This window comes from Carcharhinus amblyrhynchos, chromosome 3 (assembly GCF_965287045.1).
Source record: "Carcharhinus amblyrhynchos chromosome 3, sCarAmb.v2.hapA, whole genome shotgun sequence".
Classification (NCBI taxonomy): domain Eukaryota; kingdom Metazoa; phylum Chordata; class Chondrichthyes; order Carcharhiniformes; family Carcharhinidae; genus Carcharhinus; species Carcharhinus amblyrhynchos.
Window position 1 is genome coordinate 50,566,633 of NC_137326.1, and position 23,618 is coordinate 50,590,250.

Here is a 23,618-nt window from a genome sequence, read left to right on the forward strand (position 1 = left end):
GCTTTCTGTCCTGTCTTTTGTTAGGTGCAAGACTCTGAACCTGCCCCATTTTGTAAGATTTGGAGACAGCCAATAGATCCAGTGAGATCTTTGGAGAGCTACAGACCTGTCTGTAGGCTGATAACTTTTTTTTTGAGAAAATTGTGTTGTGACAAAATATTTATTGCAGTAAAGGCAGACTCTCTGTTGATCTGTTCTGAGAATTTATGTATGTTTAGCTCTGTGAGGCAGAATAGGAAAGCTCTGCTTCTATTCCCAACCATAGGTTTTTCTGGGAGCAGTACATAATGATTTACGTACAGGTCGCCTAGAACTGTCAGAAATTTAAGAGGCCTCTTACACTCAGAACTTATGAAGTATTTATCTTCATTTCCAACCTGGAGGAACTTGGAGATGCAACTGTCCAGATCACTTAGTTAATGAGGTGGCAACTTAATGAACAACATTTGAAGTAGCTAGACGAGGATTTTATTGATTTTGGTTTGATTTATTATTGTCACGCATTAAGATACAGTGAAAAGTATTGGTTCTTGTTCACTATACAGAAAAAGCATATCGTTCATAAAGAAGGAACCGAGAGAGTGCAGAATGTAGTATCATAATCGTAGCTAAGGTATAGAGAAAGATCCACTTAATGCAAGGTACGTCCATTCAAAAGTCTGACGGCAGCAGGAAAGAAGCAGTTCTTGAGTCAGTTGGTACGTGACCTCAGACTTTTGTACCTTTTTCCCAACAGAAGGTGGAAAAGAGAATACCTGGGGTGCGTGGGGTCCTTAGTTTTACTGTCTGCTTTGTCGAGGCAGCGGGAAGTGTAGACAGAGTCAGTAGATGGGAGGCTGGTTTGCATGATGGATTGAGCTACATTCACGACCTCTCATAGTTCCTTGTGGTCTTGGGCAGAGCAGGAGCCATACCAAACTGTGATACAACCAGAAAAAATGCTTTCTATGATGCAAATGTAAAGGTTGGTGAGAGTCGTAGCTGACATGTCAAATTTTCATAGTCTTCTGAGAAAGTAGAGACATTGATGGGCTTTCTTCACCATAGTGTTGGCATGAGGGGGACCAGGACAGGTTGTTGGTGATCTGGACGCCTAAAACCTGGAGCTCTCGACCCTTTCTACTTTGCCCCCGTTGATGTAGACAAAGGCATGTTCTCCTTTACGCTTCCTGAAGTCAATGACATTCTCCTTCATTATGTTGACATTGAGGAGAGATTATTGTTGCAGCACCAGTTCACCAGATTCTCTACCTCATTCCTGTATTCTGTCTCGTCATTGTTTGAGATCCGACCCACTATAGTGGTGTTGTCAGCAAACTTGAAAATTGAGTTGGAGGGGAATTTGGCCACACAGTCATATGTGTATAAGGAGTATAGTAGGAGGCTGAGAACGTAGCCTCGTGGGGCACCAGTGTTGAAGATGATTGCAGAAGAGGTGTTGTTGCCTATCCTTACTGATTGTGGTCTCTGAAGTTAGGAAGTTCAGGATCCAGTCGCAGATGGAGGTGCCGAGGCCCAGGCCATGGAGTTTGGAGATGAGTTTCGTGGAAATAATGGTGTTGAAATCTGAGCTGTCGCCAATAAATAGGAGTCTAACATAGGTCTCTTTGTTATCTAGGTGTTCCAGGGTTGAGTGCAGAGCCAGGGAAATGACATCTGCTGTGGACCTGTTGTGGTAGTAGGCAAACTGACCCAGATAGCCCGGGAGGCTGGAATTGATTCGTGCCAGGACTAGCCTTACAAAGCACTTCATAATGATGGATGTCAGAACCACTGGCCAATCATCATTAAGGCATGCTGCTTGGCTTTTCCTAAGTACTGGGATGATGGTTGTCTTCTTGAAGCAGCTAGGGACCTTTTAATGTTATAAAGAGAGGTTGAAGATGTCAGTGAATACCCCTGCCAACTGATTCACACAGGATTTGAGTGCTCCTCTGGATACCCCATCTGGGCCAGTTGCTTTCCGTGGGTTGACCTTTGAGAAAGTTGCTCCAACATCTGCAGTGGTGACCCCAGATACACGTTCATCCAGGGCGGAAGATATGCTCTTGCTGACCTCTCGCTCAAAATGGGCATAGAATGCATTGAGCTCATCAGAGACGGGTGTGTTGGAGCCAGTGATTTTACATGCCTCCATCTTGTAGCCTGTTATGTCTTGCAGACCTTGCCATAGTCGGTGGGGGTTGGTGCGGCTAGTCTGGGATCCTAGCTTGGTGTGGTACTGTCTTTTGGCAAAATTTCTGTAACAAACAAGCAAAGGTATATAAAAAGTAGGACTTGGAACATCCTTGTCTGGTTTTATCCTAGATTGGGGGTGCTCAATTGATGTGGGGTGACACTGCATGATAGCAAATAAGTCAATTTTTCACATATATTTGCAAGTTTCATTAACGGAAAGTACCCAGTTGCAAACCACATCAAGGTTGTGTTGTCACCCTGGTTATTTAGTGTCCAAAATGTTAGAGGATAAAAACTCCTTTAAATCAATAGACTTGAGTGAATTTAATACACATTGTGGAATCCATCACCTTAAACTGCCCTTAACGTTAGTGACAAACAGGTCCCATAGCTTAAAATGCTTTCTCAAGGCAAAGTTAGCATTGATCATAGCAACTTGCCTCAGATGGACAAAGCATGAAAACTACAGCCATACTTGTCTGAAATCCTGGGATTGAGAGTGTTACTCCCTACGTTTAGGGAAGATTAAAAAATGTGACAAATAAGAAATAAAATAAATAGCCAAGACTCAGCGGTGCACTGTGCTGTAACCTTTCGCACATCCCTGACTCATTTTAATTGGCAATTTATGAACCAGAACTAAATCCAGGAAAGCCAAGGAAACGGCAGAGATTAAGCTTTTGTTGATTTTATCCTAATTGAATAAAATAGAGGCAGTGAGAGAGACAGAATAGTGTCACCCACTTTTTAAAATGTTAGCACCGGTCGGTTCAGCAATAGTGACTTGTAAAATAAATCTAGGCTTGTGTCAGTGGAAAAGTTTGCTTACTTTGTTATTTTCAATGTTACATGGAGCAATAGGAAAAAGATAAAACGCTCTGAAAATAGCAACCCATTCAGTCATTGCATTCCAAGTAAACTAGACCAATGATTTACAGTATGTCTAAAGTAAAAACAGAAAATGCAGCAAATATTCAGCAGGTCTGGCCGCATCTGTGGAACGAGAAACAGAATTAGTGTTTGAGGTCAATGACCAGCAGTTTGTCTTTTCTCTTGAGTTCTTAAATCAGTCTGTCTTCTAGTGGATGGGGAAAATATATGGTTCATCTGCAAGATCATAGCATCCATTACAAACATTGAGGGTCCTCTTGTTATGGATCTGAAGGCACCTTAACTTTGTGTTAACTATTTGGCACTGATGCATGAGTCATTTATGGGAATGATCAGAGATACAAAGGATGAAATCTTCAAAAAAAATGGCAGGGTGTTGTTTTTACTGGGAAAACCAGCATGTTTCTCTCCAGAGAAAGTGCTGTTTTTTTCTCCAGCTTCCACTACACTCTGCCAAAAGAAATCAGGAAGTGTGATTCACGCCATCAAATAAGAGAGTGGGGCCTAAACGCTCAGATGAAACCCGGCTGCACAGAAATCAGGGCAGCATCTTTAAAGGGTTCCTGATCAGAATTGCAGTGAACCTCCAGAGGCCTCAAGTGCTCCCCCTCCAGGCCCCAGATCATCGGCCTTCCCCACAATCATTGCCCCCACCTACCCCAAATGACCATCAGTGGCATCCCCTGCACGTCATAGAAACCTACAGTGCAGAAGTAAGCCATTCAGTTCATCGGGTCTGCACCAACAACAATCCCACCTAAGCCCTATTCCTGTAACCCCATAGATTTACCCTGCTACTCCCTCTAACATAAGCATCGCAAGATGCTAAGGGGCAATTTAGTATGGCCAGTCAACCTAACCTGCACATCTTTGGACTGTGGGAGGAAACTGGAGCACCTGGAGGAAACCCATGCAGACACAGGGAGAATGTGCAAATGCCACACACACAGATAGTGACCCAAGCCAGGAATCGAATCCAGGTCCTTGGAGCTGTGAGGCAGCAATGTTAACCACGGTGCCACCATGCTGCCCGAGCTGCAGACATCTGTCTGTCCACTCCCAACCCACAATAAATCCGTACAAATCCCCAACACGTTCTATGTGAACCTGTTGTAAACTGTGCCGGCATGACTTCAGTACTATATGAAGATATGGTGTGGTGTCAATATTTGGTGAGGGGGGTGGGTTAATAATATTGAAATTAATCCATGTAAATCAGGTTGCTGGTGAGGGGTGGGCAAGATCCAAAATCGCGTTCTTGCTTGTGAGAAGTGCAACTTCCAAATTCAGAGCCCCCACCGGCAATTTCCCAGAGTGCGGCTGGATATACTGTCTAAAGCTCAGAACATATATAGTGTAGACCAGGAAATAGTCACAAAGCATAAAATTTACAGTTAATGCAGGAGTATATACTGTATTGCACCAGTTAACACCAACATTTGTATTTGTTTCTCTTGCTTATATAGAAAAAAGAATGGCTTTGCCTAAACTGTCAGACCCAACGACTGATGTCTGGAAATTTGGGAGATGCACCACTACCTGTACCACCATCAGCATCAAGGCAACAGCCAACGATGTCACCACACCATCAAGGGCAAACAGGTGCCAGTGTGCAACAAAGGAAAGGAGTTAGCCAACAGCAAGCTGGTCCTGTCCAGCAACAAAAGGTCCCTTTAGCACCAGGTCAGCAATTCTCTCAACAGAAAGAACTACCAACTCCTAAACCAGGCCAGCCCACACCAACAAAACAACAAGGCCCATTGGTTGGTGATAAGCTGCATCCTGGACAAAATGAGAGTCAACAGCTGCTCCAGAACGCAACCCAAAACAGGTCACTGTCAGCAAAAGAGAAATCCAAACCTGCAGTACAGAGCACTACGGTATCTGAACCATCAAAAACAATCAGCACAGAAAAGAAAGTTGACCCTTCTACAAAGGAGACTTCCCAGGCTATTGAGCAACAGAAAACAAAAATTCAAGAGGTAAGTCACTGAAATGCCTGTCATGAAAAAGGTCAAGACTTATTTCAAATTAAGTTAAACTATTTTGTGACTGTGGAATTGCCATTTGTTAAGAATGAATCATCTCCATTTCAAGCTCAGAGAAATGTATAGTTGAAGGGTCAGTGGAGGAAAACAAATTGTGGAGCATTTCTAAATTTGAGGAGCTCAAAGATTTTTTGAGATTGATCTCCAAGATAGAAATAACACACCCCCTTTTAGAATCATACAACCCAGAAGGAGGCTATCCTCCCAAATCCTCTTCTCAATTTTTTCTCCATTTTCTCACCACATTCAGAAAACTAAAGTTTTCTGTAAGACCTATTTCTAGTTCATGACTTCCTTGGCATCAATATTGTTGTTAGTGCCTCAAAACTATAGGGATCAGTCCCATTCTCAAACCTCACTAGCTTCTGCAACTTGTATTTCTCAATAACTTGCCTTTCCTTTCTTAATATATTCTGAAGCTATCATTACGACCTATCTCTATGCCTACCCGTCCCACTATTCTCTCTAGGAATCTTCTCAGTTGGGTTTCCACCTATCTGTAATACCAAAACAATTCTTGCCAAAATAACCAATCTGAAAAATCATCAGCGACCAAGTCTGCGTATCACCCCTGCTCTCTCTCTGATAAATCTAACATGATAAACCACAACCACCACCACCCACCTTCCTGAGACTGAAGTCCTAGCCACTGAAACATATTGTCGAACCGCAGCTCAAACTTGTTCTTGGCTGAGCTGCTTGCTCAGCCTGGAATTCAACCCCACATGGTATTCATTCAATAACTGAGATTCAAACTCCAAATCCTGCCTATCAATATTACTGGTTATGTCCAATTCTTCAAAATTTTACTTCAATTCCCATGGCTAATGAAATCCCTGTCATGCTTTTGTCACCACAGGACCTGACTTCCTGTACTGTAGTAAGTTTAACACTGTTCTCACTGACAGGGCTATTGGTCTTGTGAAAGGGAGATCATGTCTCACTAATTTGATTGAATTTTTCAAGGAAGTGACGAAGATGATTGATGAGGGTAGACTAGTGGATGTTGTCTACATGAACTTCAGTAAGGCCTTTGACAAGGCCCCCCTTGGAAGACTAGCAGAAAGTGAAGTTGCATGGGATCAGAGGTGAGCCGGCAAGGTGGATGCAGAATTGGCTCAGTCATAGAAGACAGAGAGTAGCATTTCTGAATGGAGGGCTGTGACAAGTGGCGTTCCTCAGGAATCAGTGCTTGGACCTTTTGCTGTTTGTAATATATATAAATGATTTGGAGGAAAATGTTACTGGTTAGATTAGTAAGTTTGTGGACAATCATCAATTGTGGACTAAGACTTCTCCTTGCCTCTCTTGGTTTCTGGGCTACTGTCAGACTGGTGTGATTATTTAGTATTGCATCATTATCAGCTCCTATCTCCTTCCTGCCTCCTACCTTTGCATGTTACATTATATTACTTACATTTATATGTAACCCTTTTTCCTGTGACACCTATCATTTTCAAATAACATTTTCCAATCAATATGAAAAATCAATGATGCTGGAATAGTTTAAAAGTACTGTTTGCGGTCTGCATGAGGCTGCAGGCACTGTGACACTGTGTCGGCACTTTATAAATCAACATCTCAGCCCCGACCTTCCACCATGTTGCCTCTCAACTAAGCATAGTGAATAGCCAAATAGTTTAGTTAGATTATTTTAGTTTCTCCTGTTTATACTTTCAGTCATTTTAAAATTTTCATCTCAGGCTCAGGTAGCAATCCATTACAATTACCATTGAAAATGTTAATCAGAATAATATAAAGATAATCAGAACAAGGTTTAAACAACCTGTTTCAACTTATGTCCATATGTACACGTGGACTTCAGTGCATGATTAGCTTCATTAATACCAGTTTTAAGTCAATGGTTAGTAAATAATCCTTTTCGATTGTCATTGGACATCTTTATTGAGTACACACTTTACTAATGCCAAGAGCATAAATTTACATTAATTTATCTTTAATAAAATCCTTAGCCTACATATTAAGTTCAGTCTGGTCCTTTTCAAATGCTACCAACATTCTTACCCTTGTCAGTTGGTCATATCAACAATTCTGTTAAAGGTTATTCTTCAAATTGCAAAGAAGGCAGCCACAGAGCTACTTATAATTGGAATAAAATCCAATACAAATGCTACAGTGAGACCTGGCCGGATTCTTTTAGTGAGGAATTTTTTGCTGCAATGTTTTCTTGCTTTAACTTATTTTTAAAAAAATGTTGGTGGATCTTAGTGTCAAGGGGATGGGTGGGGAAGCACTTCTAACATTTAAAATTGTTACCCCCAAAAATCAAGTCTGAGGTTCTGGAGTGATGTAACACAAATTTGTTGGAGGAGGTTTCTAAAGGAAAAAGAGGTCCACACCACCACTTTAGCAGTAGACTTTTTTTATTTTATTGTGTTATTGCAGCACAGTTAAACAATTTTAAAACTTTTTGTAGTTCTAGGTAAATATTGACATCCCGCAAATAATACTGATACCCTGTTAATACTGATTCAATCTGGAGCAACCCCTCCAAAAATTGAATCAATCCCTAGAAGTTTCTCCATGCATTGGTTGTCCAACTGTGGACTGTCATATCCTAACTTCTGGAAGGTGATCTTCGTATGTCCAAAAGAGGTATCACTGCAGAAACATCATTTAATCAACCCCAGGGACAGAAATAACATGCCAATAGATCAATGCAAAATTTTCTAGAAACTGCTCACAGTGCACAGTATGCTTAATGCCAGCTTGACAGAAACCTGATGATCCTATGTATCTGTAATAACTCCACAGAGGTGAAAGTCCCATCACCAAGTTACTTTATTTACACTATATATCTGTACACAGCCAGCTCTCTTGTTACTGCTTGCTGAATGCAGACTGGGATTCTGACACACCTGCTTTAAATAGGGAGCATGAGGCTCCCTGATTTAACCATCAATTCGGACTCATCAGGTACTTACCTATTCTTGTGTTTTTTTAATCTCTTTTTATGAAGACTCATTAAGTAGCTCTTTTAATGAAGACTCATTAAGTAGCTCTTTTAAGGTACCACTCAAATTAACATGGGGACAAATTAAAAGGGGCAGCTCCCCAAAAGGAGGGGGAACAGCTGGAACCAAAAATCAAATCACAAAGGAAGACTCATCAGGTAGCTCTTACTCTAGCAAGCCAACTCAGTAGCCTGGCTGAAGTCATCATGGTAGTCCACTTTGAAAATCTTGAGGTATAGCCTTAAATGAACAATGATTTCAACCTCAAAACTTTATGAAATACATCTTGCACCTTAACACAGTGTGGGTATTTAATCACAATGAAGCACTGAAACACTATTAAAACAATTAGTTAAATAATTAATTAATCACCTTCCATTGCAAACCAGGACAACACCAACAACGTTCATTTATATTGTGCTTTAAATTTAGAAAATCAAGCCTAAGCATTTTGAGGTGTAATTGGACAAAAATTGTTTTTGAGCCAAAGAAGCAAATACTGCCAGGGACAATAAAATACTTAACTTGATTTTAAGGGGATCTTATGGTGAGAGATGTGGAGAGAAAACTGAATCAAGAGATTCAAACCTGGAATTCCCTGAAAAGATGATCACTTAGAAGTTAATTCAGCTTTACCAGAACTCTGATAATATTGATATAAGAAGGCCTGAGTTACCCTATAAATGAACGAAACATTTAGCCTATTTGAGCAATCCACATGCTATAGCATGTAGCACCTTTGTACTTTTACACTTTAACACTGGTACAATATTAATGTGACCGCAACTAAAGTCACAAATGACATTCTTTGTGACCATGACCTTTCTGCAACACATCTCCTTCGTAGTCAAGCTCAGTGGATAAAGACAATCATAACCAAAACATACCTAGCAATGGTGTCTCTTCTTTCTCCAGCCCTATTGCCTCTGGAAACTTGCAGAGATATATCTTTGGTCTGTTCCTTTTCCTCACCCACATGCTGCCACTTGGTGATATATATAAACAAGGATCAGACGTAGGCAATTCACCATTGCAAGCTGCACCGCCATTTAATAAGATCATGGCTGATCTGATAGCAACCTCAAATTTGCATCCCACTTACTCCCTGGAACCTTTCACCCTCTATCGCTTACCAAGAATTTAGCCACCTCTGCCTTAAAAGTATTCAGAGTCTGCTTCCACCATCTTGACTCACAACCTTCTGAGAGAAAATATTTTGACTCAGCTCCATTTTAAATGGTCAACCCTTTTTTTTTAAATAGTGATTCTTAATTATAGATTCTCCCACAAGAGGAAACATCCTCTAGACGTCCACCCTGTCAAGATCCCTTAGGATCTCGTATGTTTCAATCAAGTCATGTCTTACTTTTCTAAACTCCGGCACATACAAGGTATTAGCCTGGTAAACCTTCTTTGAACTGCTCCATTGCATTTACACTATACAAAGACATAAGTATCTTGTACGCCACTCTACTCTTTCACCCTTCCACTGTCTTTGTACTATCAGACTGCTTATCCAATATCCAAAGCTTTCTATTGCTTGAATTTTACAGTTGTATGAAAATATTCTTTACAAAACTTCCGGCAATTGCCAATATTTCATTGTCACATCCTTTTAATCTATCACTGGTGTGTGCAGTTGTATAGTTTGTTTAATTACTTCACTTTAAATATTCTACCAAAAATTATTTTTAAAAGTCAAAGACAAGTAAAAGTTGTTTCTTCTTTAAATCATTGAAATATACCTAAAAGGACGACATTGAAATATACCTAAAAATGGAAGTTTATTCCTCAGTTTCACTGTTTAGCTAATTTTGTGAGGCTACCATAAAGATGAGATGTACTTTCAGAACACTAGAATACATGTCAATAGAAGCTATGCTGAAAGTTTAAATAGTGCTGATCTGACCAAACTTCTTACCCTCTATTCAGTGTCTCATCTTGTCAGCTTGGATCTTGTTGCCTCCCTTGTGGGGACCTTGAATTTGGTTTTTGGTGCAAGCAAGGAATGAATTTGGGTTTTCCCATTGCATTCTGAACATGGGCTTTGTAATTTTAAGAATGGAGCAAAAATTTATTCTTGCAAAATGGCAAAAGTGCATTGGAAAGTATGCAGGGAAGAAGATTTTCAAGTGTAAACAGGATGAGTTGTGAATGTGAAATTAGAGCAGAGGATGAAAAAAGGTTGACGTATAAGAATATTGATAAGGGTTAGACAGCGTAGCTTCCATAGTGTTCTGGAAGTACATCTCATCATTACTATAGCCCCACAAAATTAGCTAGGCATTGAAATTGAGCAATAAACTGCCATTATTAGGTACTTTTCAAAGCCTCCCTTTGCCAGTTCAATTCAATTAAAATAAACTTTTATACATACACACAAAAATACATTTTAAATATTTGATTAATTTATCACCAGTGAAAATCAAGTTTAAAACAGAGCTTAAAAATAATTTTTTTTATTGAAATGACAATTTTACCTGGCAAGTCAAAGCCATTACGGGAGCTTAAGTTGCATTTGTATATTAGGCAGGCAATCGGGAGATACCAGAATGATTTAAAGAAGAAACAACTTTTACTTGTCTTTGACTTTTAAAAATAATTTTTGGTAGAATATTTAAAGTGAAGTAATTAAACAAACTATACAACTGCACACACCTGTGATAGATTTAAAAGAATGTGACAATGAAATATTGGCAATTGCCAGAAGTTTTGAAAAGAATATTTTCATACAACTGTAAAATTCAAGCAATAGAAAGCTTAAGTGTCATGCTTGATCATGATCACTGCACTGATGTGAGCAGTGAAGTGAGGAAAATATTATTTAAATATTGAAGCTTTTTGTCTTGCACTTTTGGGACAAATGCAAGAATGCCAAATTTCAAATGGTCACAATAATTTATACCATAGAAAAAAAGATTGCTAACTGGTTAAGTCAATTCTGATTGGCTGAGGCATTACCTTGGGGAAAGTAAAAGGGAAATTATAGGTTTACAAAGATCCTTGGTAATTAAAGATAGTGCATGGCTTGAACATCTTCCTTTTGTTTGCAGAGAATGGGTTCTTGCATATAAACATATGTTACTTCCAGCAAGTGTAAATGAGTGATATTACAAATTCAACTGGCTATCTTATATATTAGTTGTTAGTATAGCTAACAGCACACTCAGGACTGTTCAGTAAGTGCTGCTGAATCATGGAATCACTTCTAACATTCGATGTTTGTTCTTGATTTTGCAAGCGCAGCCTGGTTGAGTATGGTATGTTCTCTGCCTGCTATGAAGGGAGACATACTATTTGATTTGACCAGTCAATCACTGCGATATACAGCCAACATACCTAGCATCACACCAGCACTGAAATTCGTACATGACTGCCTAACTGTTTGTCGTTTCAAGTTCAATTCAATTAAAATAAACCTTCATACGTACACACAAAGATATATTTTAAGTATTTGATTAATTTATCACCGGTACTCCTTTTAGCATGTCCATGAAAAGAGCATTAAGTTGCTCAGCATTATCTTTCTCATCCACTTCTACAAGTAAATCTCGCAACCTGCATTCAGCTTGGTCCAAACTGGAGGTTGAGAACAGAATTATAGAACCATAGGATTCCTACAGTGCAGAAGGAGGCCTTTCAGCCAGTCAAGTTTGAACTGACTTCCAAAAAGAGCATCTTACTCAGGCCCACACCCCTGCCCTATCCCCGTAAAACCCATGCATTTAGCATGGCCAGTCCATCTAAACTTCTCATCTTTGGGCTGTGGGAAGAAACCGAAGTACTGGGAGGAAACACGCAGACATGGGGAGAACTTGCAATCTCCACATGGACAGTCACCCAAGGCCTGAATCAAACCCGGGTCCCTGGAGTTGTGAGGCAGAAGTGCTAACGTTTGTGCCACTGTACCAATTAAGTCTGAATTATCTCACATCTGGCGTGCACTGCTTGTTGTCATAGTTTTTATGTCATCTTTTAAAACCTGCAGTGGGGAAAAAGATATCAAACTTATAATGGTAAAAGTGGACCTGATTATGATGCTATTGTTGGAAACCTCCCACTGTTGGTGTCATTATGCTACTAATTGCTCAAATCCTTTCAATATTTTGTTCTTCACCAAATTTTCATTTTTGTGTATGTAAGTTTTAATTTCCAATTCACTTTTTTGATGTTAAGGCTTCTTTCTTATTCCTCCTGATTCCACTCTGATACCTCACTCCTGTGCAGACTGTCCTTGCTGCACCTTGTCTAAGGATCAACCTCTGTGGTCCACTGACTCTCCAGAGTCTGATATCAAGGGCTATGGCTGAGTTTAAATGGGTAGAGGAACAGATTAGGAAAGTGATAGACCATGACAACCGAAAAATCAAGACACAGAGAAAGAGACCACATGATATCAGAAAGGATAAAAGGATTTTTGTGAGCAGTCAGAGAAAGAGATCAAAGAATGAAAAAGGGAGGAAACAGGGAGCAAGACACATTTCAGAAGATAGCATAAAAGGAACAAGTCTCAGGTCGTGGGAGGAAGCAAAAGCTGCACTGGGATTTTTACAGTCGGAAAACATGTACTGCCAGTTAATGTTTCAGTGTCCAAACATTGTTTGTGACTAATGTGTGACAACCTGCTTGTGCTATCAATAATGCATTAGCAATGTGCTCTTTGAACTCTAAACAAGACCCTTTTTTGACAAATAAAGGCTTTTCTACTTAATGTGCTAATTCTGATTAACCTGTAATTGGAAAACAGATGTAATTTTAACTCATTATTATTCAGTGTTGTACAGCATTAATGTGTTGCTCACATTGTTTATAAATCTGTAATTGTTTTCATGTAAACCAGTTAGTTATTCAAATGCTATTTTAGTTCTAAATACTTACTGGTTAATTTTCCTTCGAGTTTCAGTTTTTAGACAAAAGACACAGACCTAACTGGCACTGTAAAGCTTTGCAGGCTTTTTCTGGTGACATAGTAGAATGTAGATTGCAAAAGTGTGATTACTGACTATTTTGACCATTTGTTGCCAACTTTTTTGTTGTTTTCAGGAATTGAGTAAAGGCTACCCTCAGGAGCTCTCACGCAGCCCACAAAGCTTAAGTGATACAGGCTACTCGTCTGATGGCATATCTAGCTCTCAGAGCGAGATTACAACTTTGCTGCACCAGGAGGGACAAAAACTTAATGAATCTGGTCTGCTACAACAAAGTCCAAAGAGCCCATCAGAGATTACAAAGTTGGAGAGCACCGTACGTCCGTTGCTGGAATCCCAAAGTGTTCAAGATAAAACTAAAAGAGGAAGGACTGCTCAGAATTTAAGTGAAGAACAAAGACAGCGACATAGACCACGCTCGCTTTCAATTACACCAGAGTCTTATAGTTCAGATGAAGAACTTGAAGATATACAAGAGGAGGATGAAGATACGTTTGACTTTGAGGACCAAAGTGAGAGAAGAGAAAGTCTTGAGTCACTAGATGAATTTGGCAGGAAATTGCAGCATGACTACGTTGAAGTCAGTAGTGAAAGTGTGATATCACCTCCCGATGCTATGAATGCACAAGTAGATGCAAAATTAACAGATGAAGAATTTATGCGAAGGCAACTCTTAGAAATGAGTGCAGAAGAGGATAACATCTCTCTGGAAGCTGAGGATTTGAATAGTCGTGCTAAACGTGCTAGCACAAAGAAGAGTCAGAAAGCTAATTCAGAGTCCAACAAACAAAGCCCTCCAAAACAACAACTGGATCCTGGTACAGTTAGCAACTATGAAGATACTACATTGGAAAATTATGGGCAGAATGAAAGTCAGTCATGGCAAGAACAGAAGGAGCATGATGATGCATACAGAGAATCTATAATTCAAGGGAAAGAGGACTCAGTGGGTGAACCAGCTGGCCTACGCCGCTTCAAGACTATTGACTTGAACACCACAAATACATACACCAACAGAGGTGTTGAAGTTTGTAGTGAAACAGATCTCAATATTGACAGAGAACCTGAACTTGAGATGGAAAGTTTGACAGGGTCACCAGATGAAAAATCAAAGGGCGAATACTCATCTACGTTGCCACCCTCAACGCCTACTTTTTCATCAGGCACTTCACCGACTTCTGTCTCTTCTTTGGAAGAAGATAGTGACAGTAGTCCAAGTCGAAGACACAGACTTGAAGAAGTGAAGCAACAAAGAAAAGCTAGACATCGTTCACACGGCCCCCTGTTGCCAACTATTGAGGACTCTTCTGAGGAAGAAGAGCTACGAGAAGAAGAAGAGCTTCTTCGAGAGCAGGAGAAGATGCGTGAGGTTGAACAGCATCGCATTCGAAGCACAGCACGTAAAGCAAAAAGGGATAAAGAAGAGTTAAGGGCACAGAGAAGACGGGAAAGATCCAAAACACCACCAAGCAATCTTTCTCCCATTGAGGATGCTTCTCCCACAGAGGAGTTGCGCCAAGCTGCTGAAATGGAAGAACTCCATCGATCATCCTGCTCAGAGTATTCACCAACAATGGATTCTGAAGCTGAAGGTTTTGAAATAACAACCTGCAGATTGTACAAATCAGGCAGTGAGTACAACCTCCCATCATTTATGTCCTTGTATTCTCCAACTGAAAAATCAACTAATTCCTCAGTGAATCAAAAACCATTGAAGAGTGCAGAAGAAGCATACGAGGAAATGATGAAGAAAGCCGAAATGTTAAAGACACAGCAACCGACGCAGAATATGTCTTATGGCAGTGCTTACCAGCAAGATGATTACGTGCAAAATAATTACAAATACCAATCTTCAGATGTCTATGGTTACTCAAACAATGAAATTTCATTATCTCAGACAGGTTTACAAGATGAGCTGCAGAAATCTGAAGCATATGAAAACACCATGAAGACTGCTGCACCGACTCCTAAATTGTCTCGCTCACCATCACTTGAGCTCCGCCTGCAGCAACAAAATGCCCAGTTACAAAATCTTGAGAGATCTTATCAGGAAAAGAAGCTCCTTGATGCACAAAGTGCTTATACAGAACTAGCAAGACAAACTGATGCACTTCTTACACCTGGAACAAGTCCCACCCAGTCATCTGCACCAATGTCTTTTATTTCATCACATGCCATCAGAGGCATCCCTGATGTCAGGGTAACCCAGTATTTCACTCGAGATGTGCAAGATCAAAGCCAGACTATAACACCTATTGGAACAAAGGTTGACACCTCACATATTGTTACAGCCTCTTACACAACGTACAACAAAAGATCAGCTGTGACTGTGGCCACTGCAATAGCAAGTCAATCCTCTATTTCTGCAGGATCTACTCCCATTGATCGAAGTATGGGATACATTCAAGCAAGGCCCTCAGATCCTGGGATCACAACACAATATAGCTCTCAAAGTAATGTCTCTGGGAGCAAGAAATTCAGTGAATCGTATGGGGCATCTAACCTTGATGGAGCAGCCACACAAACACCTGAGAGCTTTTACAAAAACTCCAGCCCTGAGGAGCCTCTTTCACCATCTTCACAGAGACCAGTATCCAGAACTAACATGTCAACAAGTCCAATGTCCAGTGGCAAATCCACTACAGAATTTTCAACACAGACTTCTAATACCAGGGTTATTTCGCCTTCCAATGTGTCCATGGCCTCATCACCTTCCACAGTGATGGCTCAAGGTACTCAGACTTCAATGAGATCACCTCGCCTAACCAGGCAAATATCTTCTCCTGACTCCACATTCATGGTCATTACTCTGGCATCAAATATTTCATCCACAGTCCAACCATTGGTTGTCAATTCATCTGTATCACCAAGCACCTCACCAACTCGGTTGAATCGACAGCAAACCCTGCATGGTTGGGCTGAACCAGTGACAGTTTCATCACAACAGCATATGCAGCTGCAGTCAGTGTACACCAAGACTTCATCACAGACTGATAGAATATCAATGATTCAACCAATGCAAAGAGGACAGATATCAGTTGTCACAACTTCTGCTGTGCTTGGTCAAGGCATTCATTCTCTAGAAAATGCCTCTTTAAACAAAGCATCACTGATATATCAGAATCCAAATGTAAACACAATGGAAGTTTCGAGGACGTGTAGTTCTGTAGTAGATCTCCGAACAGCTACTAAATCACCTCCTGTAATCATAACAGATCACGGCATGGATTTGACATCTTTAGCTATGGAAAGTAGAAAATATTCACTTGAGTCAGACCAGATTCCTTGTCGTCAATCCACTGCTGTGCAACCATTAATCATGAATCTCAATGTGCAAGAACATCCACATGTAAATGCAACTCCTACTACAACTGTGGGCATAACAATAACATCATCTATGCTGATTTCCCAAGCCAAAGTACCAAAGATATATGGAGATCCTTTCCAGAATCTTATGGATCTTGGTCATGGCACTGCAACAGCAATCTGTCTCACGCAAACAAAACAGCTTGAATCGATGGTCCAACCTTCTATTGTAACAGATAGTGTAAACAATATTGATATAGCAACAGTCACATCAAAACCAGACTTTACTGGTCAAATTCAACCACATTTTGCTAGATTTAATTTAGCTAACCAAATGACTCCAGTGCGTAAAGTGGACATTTTAGTGAATCAGAGCAATGTAAGTAATGCTATTAGTGCGAGTGCCATTCCTAGGTCAGTACCTCAAGACAATAGTTTTATCACCTCACAGGTACACAAAGAAACATCGCCAGAATTAAAGCCATCTGCTCCTTCAGCAAGCACACTTGGAGTGAAAGCACACAATGTCATGGTGCAACTAGATAACACAGCAGCTGGCACAGTTACAAAGCTGATAAAACAAGATCCTCCTCGTTCAAATGCTTTGGATTTGACAGGAGCAAAACCAGAAAGGGCTGTTTGTTGTGATGTTGTGTATAAATTTCCTTTTGCTGGAAGCTGCACGGGTTCATTTAATCCAGGCACCCAAGCTCCAGAGCAAACAATAACAGAACCACGGCAGAGTGACAGGAATAAAGCTCAGAAGTATTATGACAACAGAACTCAGGAACCCGTTGACAGGTACCAGTATAAAGAGCCAATGGCTACTTACAAGGATAGTTCTAATTTGTATGAAGAGCACAAAGCATTCCCTCAGGTATTTTCTGGGCGGCTACATTCATCTATGTCAGACTCCAATTTGTTAGAAGCTAGTATTAATTACAATTTAATGAAGGACGAACCTCTTTATCATCCACCTGGGGGAGATGCAGCTGTAGATCTGAGTACAATGAGACATTCTTACAGTTTATCTTTCAATCAAGGGAGGGATTGGGGACTTGGAATGCAGTATGGTTCCTTCACTGATCTGAGACAACAGTCCGACATCCTCAGCCAACCCACACCAATGAGAAGATATAGTTCAATGTCTAATATTCATTCTGATTATGCGTACTCCATGCGGGAGGATCTGCCAAATTTTCAGGAGGCTAGTTTGGCCCACTATAGTGCAACTACTGCTCGAGAAATCAGTAGGATGTGTGCAGCTCTAAATTCCATGGATCATTATGGAAACCGATATACAAATAGCTCAGATTCCCTGCAATACGGACCAGCTGGTCCAAATGCACACTGCAGTGGACTTGCAAGAAGCAGTGTAATGTCCAACCAACAAGGAATGACACCAATGAAGCAAGATATGATGTATCATCCAACCTTATCTGACTCCCGACGTCGTATTGCAGTGCATGGCTTTGGCAATATGCCACAAGCTGTACGCATGAGAGCCATAAGGCACATGTATCCCCCAGCTGCTCCTGTGAGAGCACCTGATGGCATGATTTATTCTACAATTAACACCCCAATTGCTTCCACTCTCCCTATTACAACTCAGCCAGCTTCTATTTTGCGTCCAATGTTGAGAGGTGTTTACAGGCCCTATTTGCCTGGCAATGTCACAGCTGTACCATTAGCCAGGCTGGCCAGACTTCCTCTAGTCGCGCCAAGGATGCCTGTTGCTGCTCCTGGGCTGTACCGTTACATGTCGCCAAATAGATTTACAGCCGTTCCTACAACTTCTGCAGGGGAAGCACCTATATATCTAGGAAAGCCTGGAGCAGCACCCATTAGTAACGTGAGAACTGCAGGCCTGAATACAAATCAGCATCCAAATCAGACTATGCAGAGGCCGGAACAAAGTGGTATTCCTCAACAAAATCCTTCAGCTCCTGTGGCCCAAAAATTCATCCCTGATGCTAATCAGTCTAAGCAGCAGGCAGACATTGGACTCATGCAGCAGCAGCAACAGCTACAGCAACAACTCCAGCAACAACTCCAACAACAATTGCAGCTTCAGCAGCAACTACAGCAACAGCAACAAATGCAACAGCAGCAACAACAACAATTACAACAACAGCAGCAGCAACAATTACAGCAGCGACAGCAGGAAGCGGAACAGCAACAGCAAGTACAGCAACAGCAACAGGAACTGCAGCAGCAGCAAGCGCAACCACTGCAAGAACAACAGCTGCAAGAACAGCAACTTCAGCAACAGCAGCGGGCAGAACAGCAACTTCAGCAACAGCAGCAAGCAGAGCAACAACTTGAACAGCAGAAAGAGCAGCAGCTACAAAAGCAACTGCAGCAACTACTGCAACAGCAACTGCAGCAACAAAAGCAACAGGAAGTCCAGCAAACCGAAGCTGCGTCGACTAGTGCTAGTAGAAGAAAGCAGGAAGACAAAGAGGAAGAGCATCACCGAAAGCAACAGCAAGATCATATTCTTCTGCTTGAGCGGGAACGTGTGGAGCTGGAGAAGCTGAGGCACCAACGACTGCAGGAAGAATTGGAGCGCCAGCGCCTGGAGCTGCAGCGCCATCGGGAGAGTGAGCAAATTATAGTGCAACGTGAGCTTCAGGAGCTGCAGACCATCAAGCAGCAGGTTTTACATCAACAGCAAGAGGAGAGACAGGCCCAGCTTGTGTTACAACGAGAGCAGTTGGCACAACAGAGGCTGCAACTGGAGCAGATTCAACAGCTCCAACAGCAACTGCACCAGCAACTGGAAGAGCAGAAAGTCCGAAACACTGTTAATTTCCCTGCAGTTTGTGATCCTTCTGGTAGGATCAATCCACACACTATGTCAGAGATGGCAATTGAGATGCAAAGAACTATAGCTCAGAATGGGCAGTACTGGCCTGTGAACCAGCCATACATAGAAAGTGCCCCTGTTACCACCACTGCTCAAGAAACATATTTATCTCCACACCACAGAGGATTTATAGACGCACCACAACGATCAAATTCTGAACTGTCTCTTCGAACTGATGAGCACTGGGAAAATAGAGGCATCAAGAAACGAAATTCAGTGCCGAAGCTAAGGGATGCTTATGAGGGAGATGATGCAACATTACGCGATCAGTACGTGGTTAAGAAAATAGCAGACTGTAGTGTACAGACTGATGATGAGGAAGGTGAAGAATGTTATTACATGTCGCGTCGGAGACGAACCAAACGAAGCGTGGATTGCAGTGTACAAACAGATGATGAAGACAATGAAGAATTGGAACAGCCTACTCGTAGACGTCGTTCCAGGTTCTCAAAACATTCAGATTCGAGCACAGAACACAAACGAGAAGCATCAAAAGGAACTTCCAGTATTGCCATACAAACAGTCAGTGATTGTTCTGTACAGACAGATCCAAATGAGCTAGGGCCAGTATCACCTGCCATCCATATCACACCTGACCCACGAGTGGAAATTGTAAGATACATATCTGCTCCTGAGAAAACCTATAAAGGAGAGAGCCTTGCTTGCCAGACCGAACCAGAAGCACAGTCACAAGGCATTGTTGTCCCTCAGTTTGCAATTCCAACCACCATTAACCCCTACTCCACTAATATACAGATTGTAACATCTGGTCCACTGGATCAGACCAATACCAGACAGCAAGGAATTATGATTGTCCCAAAAGTTGAGAAAAAGAAACCAGATCCTTTGGAAATAGGATATCAGTGTCACCTCCCACCTGAACCTTTGCCTCAAATGATTCGCCCACCTCCTAAGTCTCCTCAGGTTCTATACTCTCCTGTCTCACCACTCTCCCCTCATCGGCTGTTAGACTCATCTTTCACTTCATGTGAGAAGTTAAATAAGGCTCATGTTACTCCACAAAAACATTTCACCACTGAGTCACCCAAGCGGCAGCAAAGTCTTCCTCGGCCAATCAAAGTGATGCAACGCTCCATGTCTGACCCTAAGCCTGTCAGTCCAACTTCAGATGATTCCGGAAAATCCAGATTCTTTGCGCATCATCATCAACAGGGCCTGCATGGCAGTCAGGTATGAAACAGCATGAATTGAGGTAGTACAAGAAAGTCTGGGGTTTGGGGGCACAGAAATCCAGCCTTACTAAGTATATATTCAGCAAATAGAATGATGTTAATATCCTATCTAACTGGGTGTGTTTTTGATCACAATATTCAGTATACCTGAAATGCCTCAACATTTGGGCTTTGTAAACCATGAAGGAATGTCCTAGGTGGCATAGAAGTGCCTGGAATATACAGTAAATAATGTTTTCATGTAAACTCTGCATGCATATGCCAAATTCCTTTGTTATTTTAATCGATAAATTTTTACTTGTAATCAAAAATCTAGGCCTGAATTCTCCAACTTTGCGCATGGCTGGGATTCCCTGGTTCTGCTGTAGTGAATGGAGATTTGGGTAAACGCCAAATTCTCATTGGCTGTGGAGAGTTTGGCATTGGGGAATTCTGGCCATTATGTCTCTGCTATAAAAGCAGAGAAAAGAATTCGATACAAGCGTACAGAATCTGTAAAATAATGGAAAATGTTGCCTGCAGTAACTTAACATTATAAAGCTTAACAATTTTTTTCCATTAATCTAAATGTGTCTCAGGTTGGGTCAAGTGGCCACAGCTTGCAGGCCACATATTGAAGGCACGATCTTGAATGTAAGAAAGACCATGTTTCTTATTAGAGAATCCATGCAGAATGCTTTTCACTTCACTTGGTTTTTTTTCTCATTGATATCACAAGGGAATTGTTAATAGTTATGAAGTCAAATGTTAATATCAACAGTTATAAATGGAATTCTGCACCTTTCAAAATAATTGATTGGAAATTCTAAGTAATGGTTGATCCTTGCTGTTAACGAGTGACCAGAACTCAAGATTCAGTTGTGGTTCTGAAATTAAGAAGGACCTCAATTGACTCTCAAAAAACCCACTGGAGTGATAGTTTTATGAAATGATAGATCAGTGTTCGATTGTTCTATGCTACAGAGAATATGTGGTTGAAATTATGCCTAATGCTGCATATACAAAGTTCTTGGTACTGGCTCTGCTGTCAGAGAAAGACACTGAGTAAAGGCCAGGTATTTCTCAGTTTGGTAATCTGATCGTTGGTAAGTCTGTCTCAACAATTTTAATGAATTACTCATGTCCAACATTGGTCTTTCTGCTTTCTAGACAAAGGGGTGACTTAAAATTTGTAACTGATAATAAGTGCATCAAATTTATATGGTAGAAATAAGTTATTTTTTGACCAAATTATCATGTTTCTAAGTGTTTTTTATCTATAGTCGGTTATGAGTTTGTGTTATGAAATGTTGGTGAATGCCATCTATTTACTAACAGTTTTGTGTTTAAGTTATTCTTGCATTATCTAATTTTTCATTTTAATGTAAAAAGTGTGCCTTGAGTCCCTTTTTAATGGTACTGGCTACTTTTGACCCAATTCACTGCAATGAACAGAGAAGTTCCCATTATTAACCACTGTTGCGTTCTCTTGACTGCAAGAGAGCTCCATTCTTCTAATGCATGACACTTCCTTACATATAAATGCTGCTAGATTTCCCTGCTTAATAAGAAAGCCTCCACCTTTTGAAATCTTGTGTAGCTTGTTAAATTCAGTGTTCTTTGTGATATTTCATTGTGATACACAGCCATACCCAGAAATTATGGTCACTTATTAGGTGTTGTAATCAAGATTCAAGCTAAAGCTTTGTTACCCTCCCAGAGTGATTAACCCCTCCTGGTGGCGCAACATCGTGGGCCGAAGGGCCTGTTCTGCGCTGTAATGTTCTATGTTCTATGAATCAGGAATTCCACAGAATTCATTTCAGGGAAAGAAATTCAAGCAAGGAACTGAAATAATGGTTAAAAAAAATCAGCCAAAAGAGGTAAGAATAATGCAGGCTATAATCTAACTTGGCTTCCACCTGCCAGTGTTCAGCCAATTCAATTTGCCCCCTCATGAAAGCAAGAAACCTCTGAGTGCACAGAATACAGCAAAAGCTAAGGACTCTGACATTGTGCTTAAGACCTACGCTCCAAAACTAGGCACATTGTAACAAAGCTATTCTAGTACAGCTTCAACTCTAAAATCTACCTGATGAAGTGGCACACAAGTGCCAGGCAGTGACCACCCCCAACAACAGAGACTCTAATCACCACCTCTTGATATTCAGTGCCATTACTGTCACTGCTTTCCTCAGGATCCTAGGGTTACCATTAACCAGGAACATAACTGGACCAGCCATATAGAAATGTAGATGTGAGAGCAGACCAGAAGCTGGGTATTTAGCATCGACTAACTCACCTCTTGACTCCTCAGCTCTCGTCCACCATCTACAAGGCACAAGTCCGGAATGTGATAGGAGTGTTCTCCACTTGACTGGATGACATCAGTTCCAGCAGCACTCGAGAAACCCAACTACTGTTTACGACAAAACGGTCTGATTGATTGTTAGCCTTCCAGCAGAGTAAACATTCAATCCATTTATTACCAACATACCATAGCAACAGTGTATATCATCGAAGGTTACATCTCAGCAACTCACCAAGGCGTTTTAGGCAGTTTCTAAATCAATGACCTCTACCACCAAGAAGAGGAAATAGGCATATGAGAATGCTATCACCTGCAAGTTCTCTTCCAAGTTTCACATCATCCTGACTTAGAAATATAACACTATTTCACCATCTTTGCTGGGTCAAAATCTTGGAAATCTTGACTTAACAATATTGTGTGTGTACTTGGACCATAAAGACGGCAGCATTTCAGAATGATGGCTCACTGCCATTTCTTAAGAGCAACTAGGGGTGGGCAGTAAATTTTAGCCTTGCTAACGATGGCCACACAGCATGAATAGATAAAATGAATCATTGATTTTGCTTCTAATCCTCTAATGGTTATGTAATCCATCTAGTTCACTAATGTCCTTTAGGGAAGGAAATCGGCTATCTTTACCTGGTCTGGCCTGCACGTAACTTCAGACCCACAACAATGTGATTGACTCTTAAATGCTCCTCTGAAAAGGCTTAGCAAGCTACTCAGTTCTGGACAATTAGGGATGGGCAACAAGTGCTGGCCCAGCCAGCAATGCCCACATCCTATGAATGAATAAAAAAACTCTTCTGTTGTCATTGTTATATCTAACTAATACAACAATCCAATCATAGAATCCCTAAATTGCAGGAGGAGGCCATTCAGTCCACTGAGCCTGCACCAACAACAATCCCACCCATGCCCTATCCCTGTAACCCCAGGT

General features: G+C 41.0%; 1 protein-coding gene across 7 annotated transcripts in view; it reads left to right on the plus strand.

Moving 5' to 3' along the window:
• Positions 1–23,618, plus strand: part of LOC145339411 (protein bassoon-like) — a 553,674-nt gene that overhangs the window by 349,835 nt on the left and 180,221 nt on the right. For all 7 annotated transcript variants that reach the window (XM_080183908.1, XM_080183915.1, XM_080183882.1 and 4 more), the window contains 2 exons: positions 4,536–5,051; positions 13,136–20,386. In XM_080183908.1, coding sequence (XP_080040034.1) covers positions 4,536–5,051; positions 13,136–20,386 — 7,767 coding nt within the window. The remainder of the gene's footprint in view (positions 1–4,535; positions 5,052–13,135; positions 20,387–23,618) is intronic.